Genomic DNA, 7,928 nt, shown 5'->3' with positions numbered 1-7,928 from the left:
ACTTCCCGTTTAGTCCTTTTTCTACTTTGTCCTTAGCTCCGTCTCTCTCCCCCGTCTCTACTTCCTGCCGGGGATCACTTCATCACATCATTAAAAATAACAACTCCCCTTCGTTGCGCCATCTGCACCACAAAACTCCCCGGTTCCCGGCAGCCTCGCTGGTGCTCAGTGCAGGATAATGTCACTCTTCCCTTTGTACCGGTTCAAATACGCTAATGAGTCCGCACCGCTGTGACTTACTGCCCTGCCGTTCACACCGCAACGCTGACAGACACTTATAAGTTAAGGGGAATTTAATAAAGCATCACGGAAAAAGCTATCAGGCCTTATAGACGGAACCTATTCAAATGGATTGTCCACAACGGCTAAGTTAAGCGTTTGGCCGTTGACATAGACGTCTCTCTACCTCTGGTATCCAGGGCCGTGGATACCGTACACAAGATGGCCGCCCTCATTCCCCAGCCAGAGATGATGTTTGTGAGGAGCGGCAGCCGTTACCGTTCTCCCTTTGTTAATTGTAGAGGACAATGCGGGAAAACTCCTGAACCGCTGCGGAATGTTACGGGAAAATGGATGTGCCGAAGAAAAAACCCAGAAATCAAGTAAACAGACACTTCTAAGGAGTAAAAAAAAAAAAACACACATCAAAGAATCCTTTCATTTCCCCCCTCCCAAATCTCTAACAAAAGAGGATCCTCCTGGCAAGGTCGCCCAAACAGGTGGTAATCCCTCTCCGCTGGAGCCAGAGAAGAAAGAGGAACTTCCTCTAGCTCTCTCTCTCTCTCTCTCTCTCTCTACTCTCTCTCTATGCCCCCCCCCCCCCCCCCCCGTGTCCCCGTCGTGTGGCTCCGCCCTGGACCTCTAGGGGGTGGTGCATGGTCCTGATAAGGAGGCTCTGCTCCTCATTAAGACAGCGGGCCTCCGACACCGCGCACCGTTCCATTAGGGCTACAGAGGGCCGCTCTACAGAGGGCCAGAGGGCCGCCCTACAGAGGGCCAGAGGGGAGGGGGGCTGAGGAGGGGGGGGACGTGTGTATGCGTGTGACGCCGCGTTCACGCTGCACACGTCCGTCTACGGATCTCATTGACTTTGCACGGAGCGCCCCCTCGAAATGCATTGTGGGTCCGTCTGTTCTGTCGGCTCCGTTGCCTGCGTCAAAAAGTTGAGAAATGTTAAACTTTTCAGGCAGCGACGGATCCGTCAGCCAATCGGATCGCGTTATGCGTGTGTCACATGTCAACGAAGAAGATTAGAAAACAAACGAGTTCAAAAAAGCATGTGTTCATCTGTTCCTGTGAACGTGTGTTCATCGACCAAGCGAACGCCCCCACTGAGTGTTCCTGTTGTGCTCCCTCCCCCCCTCCTCCCCTCCCTCCCTCTCCTCCCCCCCCCCCCCAGCGGTTCGAGGTGCACCCGGACCCCCAGGTGAGCGTGGCCCACATGGTGCAGGCGGGCGGGGGCGTGTGGATGGCCTTCTCCCAGGGCTCCTCCATACGCCTGTTCCACACGGAGACGCTGGAGCACCTGCAGGAGATCAACATCTCCACCCGCTCCACCCTGCTCAGCGGCCCGGGTAAGGACCCTCCCCGACCACCAGCAGCACCAGCACCACCAGCACCACCACCACCACCAGCATCACCATTAGCACCAGCACCTCACCCACCACACCAACCACCACTACTACCACCACCATCAGCACCACTACTACTGCCACCACCACCACCACCACTAGCACCATGACCACTACTATCACAAGCACCACAAGCACCACCACCATCCCCACCACCACCACAACCATCACCAGCATCACCATTAGCAGCAGCACCACCATCACCAGCACCACCCCCACCACCACCACCACCACCACCAGCACCTCAACCACCACCACCACCACCAGCACCAGCACCACCCCCGACGGTTGTTTCCCGACCTCGGGGTGTCTGCTGTGCATGAGGCGTTTGGCTTGGAGAGATTGCAGACTTTCTAAGCTAAAGATTTCTGATGATACATTTTTAATGATCTGAGGTCTCATGAAGGTCCTGTACATACAGACTGCCTAATGATGCGTAGCTATCAGATAAACACTGCTACCAAGCAGCCAGTCCTGAAACCATCATGTGTTAGAAAGCAGATTCGCAAAAAAATTTAGGTTGGAATCTCAAAGAAGTTTGAACCTAAAAATAAGTGTCAGAGGCCGGAATAGATTGTATAACAAGCTGATTCAGTAAGATCTTGCCGGATCAATTACCCCAGAGTTCATCTCCATCACCATGGAAACACGTATCTGCTCTGTTTTCATCATGCCACAACAAGTGTATCATCATTACAAATAATAACAGCCTTCCCCTCTTTTTTTTGCTTTCACGTTAATAATTAACAGAACAACAAAAGGCTACTCGCGGCGCATGCTAATGCAACATGTCCATCTTCAATGTTCAGGTTTCAGGGGGGGGTCAGTGCTCAGAATTTTTTGAGATCTTCATCTGAGCAACGGAAGGGCGCCAATTAGGAGCCGGCGGCGGCCTCCGCTAAACGTTATTCAGGTCGTGACTTCAGCTTCCACCTGAGGTCTGCTGCTCAGGGGCCCGGCTGGATGAGCACCCCACTGGGGGCCCTGGCTGGGGAGCCTTAGGGTGAGATGGATGGAGGGAAGAGGGGGATGAATGAATGAATGAATCAGGGAAAAGAGGAGAGGGAGAGATGAAGTCACAGAGGAGCAATAAAAAACAGTCAAAGATTTTTCTGTGCCGAGTGTTTCCATGGAAACGCTCTTGTCTTTTGTCCAAGGCTCCCCCCCCCCCACGCCCCCTCCTACTGGGTCTCTGTTCTGCCACTCAGAGATGCGTTTAGTTTTTATCTCTTATGGCCTGTTTTTTCTCACCCTCCACTAGGGCTGAGCGATTCGGGGAAATAATCGAATTGAGATTATTTCAGCCAATGTTGCGATTGCGATTGCAATTTTTTTTTCCTAAGTTCCTTACGTTCTGTATTATTCACTAAACAAGCAGTAAATCATTCTGTAGTATGTCCAACGCAACATTGGAAGCAGTCAACATATGAACTGGCCGATGTGGTCCACGCCAGCGTCCGGGACGTTGGTTAGACGTGGGCCGGGCGGACAGGTCCAGCCCTCACGCACTCGAGTCATTCTGCAACCCGAGAGCCAGTCGTACCGCGACTAACGTGAGTGCACGGAGAGGGAGAGGGAGAGGGGCTGAGGATCACGCCAGACTGAGTGACATATTTAGAGCAACACTCTGAGTGCTGGCAGAGCTGTACGCCTCGTCGATAAAGGGCTCTCTCTCTCGCTCTTTCTCTCTCTCTCTCTCTCTCTCTGCCTTCCTCTTTCTGTCTCTCTCATTCTCTCTGCCTCTCTGTCTCTCTCTCTCTCTCTCTCTCTGCCTCCCTCTTTCTGTCTCGCGTTCTCTCTCTCTCTCTCTCTCTCTCTCTCTCTCTCTCTCCCTCTCTCTCTCTCTCTCTCTCTCTCTCTCTCTCTCTCTCTCGCCAGCCAAAAGACTAAAAGGGAGACATTCTTCACAGAGGGTTACCAAACTTTTCGGATCAAACTTTCCTCTCTGGTCTTGGTCTCGCTGCTCGGTGCAGAGCCTTCCAGAGCGCTGAGGAGATGTTGTGGTCGCGGCGTCTGGCGGAGACAGGTTGACCTCAAGGTCATAATAAAGCATCGTCCCTGGTCGTCCCTTGAAATATGCAGCGGATTTAAGCAGTGGCTGATAGCCTGGAGGCTCCGGCCCCCCGGGGGAGGCTGCCGGGGCCGGAGCTGCCGACGCTGTTCCCCCCCCCCCCCCCCTACCTGCTCCTGCCTCCAGGGTGCAGGAGAGAAGAGGATCCCTGACTGAGCTTCTCATTTGTGGAGCTCAGCAGACAGGAGAGGAGCGGCGGCAGACTGCACGCTGAGACGCCCGGCGCGGGTCCCTGTGGTCGTCTGCCTCTCCCCTCGGCCCCCCCGGACAGGACATGCATTAATGATGGCGACCTCTCTCCCTGTAGCGCGGCGCACCGCCACCAGGGGGATCCTGCTCCTGATAAACAACAGAGAGGTTTCAAAGGAAAAGGGGAAAACTGCTGATCTCCGGTCCGCAAAAGGCGTTAATAGCTCGTCCTTTAGGGCATTCAACACGCGAGCACGTTCCAAAAGAGATGGTTCTCAAGGCTAAACGCTGTCCTGGTTGATAAGCGGAGTGGAGGGGGAGTGGGGGGGGGGGGGGGGGTTGGAGTGCTGGTGTTGTCCTCGTTCCTCACGTGTTTCCTCCTGAAGACGACGCCTGGCGCTCCCACGCCCCGCTCTTATCTCAGGGTTCCAGCGGTGCTGCAGTGGGCGGAGCCTCAGTCTCTCTCCTCCTAAAGCCTCAAGAGGAGGAGGAGGAGACAATGGCCCTGTCGGGGGGGGGGGGCTGAGACGGCCTCTAAAGCAGGGGGCTGAGATGGGGGGGGGGGGCTGAGATTGGGGGGGGGGGGCTGAGACGGCCTCTAAAGCGGGGGGGGGGGGGGGGCTGAGACAGCCTCTAAAGCGGGGGGGGGGGGGCTGAGACGGCCTCTAAAGCCGGGGGGGGGCCGCCACCCGCCGCCGCCGCCACCGCCACCGCCACCGCCTCCAGCCCCGGGAGCCGCTGATTCCGAATTCAAGCGTAGACGCTCCCAGCAACGGCGATGGGAACTTTGGGAAAACTTCAGCAGCAGCATGTCGAAATCTTGGTGTTGAACTGTGATGACGTATCGCTGCGGTGTCTGTACCTCGTCAAACCTGCACTGCACGCATCGCTATGACGACACGGCCCTGGGTTCAGTCTTCAATATTCCGTAATAACCGGTAGTCCGGCCGTACTCCCGCCTCCCTCATTCATCCAGGGACCTTTTTCTTTTGTCATTTTGGTCTGGAGGGAGATGGGTGGGGGAAGCTAAATGCCAGCTCGGCTGAGGAGGCGTTGTGGAGATGAGGGCAGGTGGAACCACCGTTTAAATAGCCACTGTGTGAGGGCTTTTATTAGTAAAATCATTTATTTATACAGCGCTAAATTCATTATTTCTTTTGGGTTTTATTGTAATGACACGTTTTAGACTAAAGTCTGAATAATTTGGAACAAAGGTAATTGCTTCCATTGATAATGTATTTAAATCCTTTTTTTTTGTTCACTTTACACATTATTATTATGAACGATTATTCTAGATTTGTATTAATGTGCAATTGTCCCTATTGTTATCATGCACACTTTATTCCAAAGAAAATGTGAAATTGCTTCTCTGAAGAAAAGAGGCGGCCCACCTCAGGTCCTGATTGGGGGGGGTCCTGCCGTTCCCTCCCTCATATGACCCCCCTCACCCCCATCTCTCACCCCCATCTCTCCCCCCCATCTCTCCCCCCCCTCACCCCCATCTCTCCCCCCTCCTCACCCCCATCTCTCCCCCCTCCGCTGCAGGTCAGAAGGGCTTGCGGGTCACCTGCCTCCTCATCTGCCAGGGGCTGCTGTGGGTGGGCACCGCCCAGGGCACCCTCATCACGCTGCCCGTCCCCAAGCTGGAGGGCATCCCCAAGATAACAGGTAGGAGAGAGAGAGAGAGGGAGAGAGAGGGAGAGGGAGAGAGAGAGATTTAATAAGTTTCTCCTCCATGATGGAAAACGAGTGCTCTGGCCTGGACAAGGTCACAGTCCCCGGTTCTTGGTTGCAGTGGAGGAGGGAGAGGGGGGGAGCCGGGGATGGGGGAGGGAGAGGAGGGAGTAGGCCGGGGGAGTGTGGAGGTTGCTGGGGTGAGAGTGTTAATGGCGCCGTGGATATTGTGTAGTAGGTATTGTGTAGTGGCTCTCGTTGGGCCTGGCGGTGAGGGGGAAGACTCGTTGGTATTTCTAACTGGCGGTTGTCAGGGGTCACGCAGAGCAGCTCCAGCAGAGACACTGGGATGAGAGTGTGTTTCCATTAGTTTTATGATGAGGTCAACTGAACCACTGGCTGCTGTGGTAGTTCTTCTAAACCTTATACCTCGGAAACACATATATATAATATACAGCATGTCTCCAATTTACCTGGTTCCCAGAATCCACTCACTGGGTAGAGTACTTAAGTTTGTGATTACATTTGCAATCTGCTGTCATTTGCAAGAATAGGATTTTATTTCAGCGTGGGGGTTGAATCATCAGGCTAATGTGTGTGTTATGTATGTATTTAACCACCCACGTATAATGCAGTATGTCTGCATATAAAATATATTGATTAGTGACTTGCTCTCTCACCGAACTCCACTCACTCCCACTCACTAACTCTGGTCTGTGTGTGTGTGTGTGTGTGTGTGTGTGTGTGTGTGTGTGTGTGTGTGTGTGTGTGTGTGTGTGTGTGTGTGTGTGTGTGTGTGTGTGTGTGTGTGTGTGTGTGTGCGCGCTTGTGTGTGTCTGTGTGTGTGTGTGTTTGTGCGTGCGTGCGTGCGTGTGTGTGTGTGCACGCTTGTGTGTGTGTGTGCGCGCTTGTGTGTCTGTCTGTCTGTCTGTCTGTGTCCTCAGGTAAGGGCATGGTCTCCCTGAACGCGCACTGCGGGCCGGTGGACTTCCTGCTGGCCACCAGCAGCACGCTGGCCCCCGAGCTGCTGAAGAGGGACTCCATGCCCGAGGGGCCCGACTCCGCCTTCGGCGGCGACGGGGGCAGCGACTCCGCCTCCTCCCAGGAGTCCCTGCCGCCCTCGGCGGGGGGGGGCGGCGGCGGCGGCGGCGGCGAGGCCCGGGGCGGGCGGGGCCGCGGCGTGCTGCTGCAGTACCGCCTGCGCTCCACGTCGGGGCTGCCCGGCCGGCCCCTCACGGCGCTGGGCGGCGACGCGGCGTCGGGCTCCTCCCTGGAGTCCCTGGAGCACAGCGTGGAGGACGGCTCCATCTACGACCCCGCCGACGACCCCGAGGTCTGGGTGCGGGGGCGGGGCTGCGCGCGGGAGGGGGGCCGGCGCGACCGGGTCACCTCGGCCGCCGTGGTGTCCGGGGGGCGGGGCTTCCGGCGGCTCCGGGAGGGCGGGGCCCACGGCGCGGGGACGGCCGGCGGCGGCGGGGGGGAGGGCGGCGAGAACACGCTGATGGTGTGGCAGCTGCCCTTGACTGTGTAGGAGCGGGACGGGGGACGGGGGGGGGGGGGCGGGGGGGGGCTAGGTACGGCGGGGTGGTCTCCGTGTGAGGAGTCCACCCCCGATCCAGAGACATTTAAAACAATTGTTTGTGTTGAAGCCCCCTCTCTGGGACCGGGTTCCAGTGCGGGTGCGTCTCGTGCTAACTCTCGTCTCCATTGGCTGTTTCCAACGTGCAGGATTGTGCGCCTCCTCCATCAGCCGCACCTCCGGCGGCGGCGGCGGCACGGCGGTAGATTATCTTCTTTGTGACAGTTCTGGAGCAGTTCCCGTTCGTTAAGACGGATGCGCTTCCATTCGGTTTCATCCGGGGGCCGCCTGAGCTGGAGCGTCCGCCTCCCACACGCTCCTCTGTCGGCGTGGCGACGGCGGGGCTGCGTCTGGGGGGGGGGGGGGGGGGTGGGGGGGGGTTGGGGGGGGCCAAGCCTTTGTGGGCTCTGCCATGGAACCAAGAGGCAACGCATCACAGGACGGACTCCTTTTATCTGTTGCTAGGGTACTGATCCCTTTTGGTTTGAGGGGGGAAGAACAAAAAATGAAAATGAAAAAAGAGAATGCTTGAGAAAGCAGATCAGCGTGACGATACGAACTCGGCCAATCTCTCCTCCACGCCCAAGAAATGTGAATGTAGTTTTTCTTTCATCGCGTTTGGAGCTAAAACCTCTCTATTCCGCCCTGCTGTTGAGAAACCACAGTTTTCCTTTCTCGTTTAACACGGGACAAAAAGAAGAAAAACCTGAACATAACATTTGATTTCTGTGCCTTTTGTTAAACATGCTTTGATTAGTAAAATTGGCCTCTTTTTTTCCTTTAC

The 7,928-nt window shown here is 55.9% G+C and overlaps 1 protein-coding gene across 1 annotated transcript; it reads left to right on the top strand.

Annotated features, from left to right (window-relative positions):
* Positions 1 to 441: 441 nt before the first annotated feature.
* Positions 442 to 7,404, top strand: LOC311370809 (rho guanine nucleotide exchange factor 10-like protein; the record flags this gene model as incomplete). Its single annotated transcript, XM_084489111.1, has 4 exons — positions 442 to 477; positions 1,400 to 1,574; positions 5,437 to 5,559; positions 6,510 to 7,404. 4 exons carry the CDS (start codon positions 442 to 444, stop codon positions 7,094 to 7,096), a joined length of 921 nt encoding a protein of 306 aa, XP_084345237.1. The 3' UTR covers positions 7,097 to 7,404.
* Between the last annotated feature and the right edge of the window lie 524 nt (positions 7,405 to 7,928).

Source organism: Micromesistius poutassou, assembly GCF_964030765.1.
Source record: "Micromesistius poutassou genome assembly, contig: SCAFFOLD_5124, whole genome shotgun sequence".
In the NCBI taxonomy this organism is placed as follows: Eukaryota; Metazoa; Chordata; class Actinopteri; order Gadiformes; family Gadidae; genus Micromesistius; species Micromesistius poutassou.
This window is presented reverse-complemented; position numbering and strand designations above follow the sequence as displayed.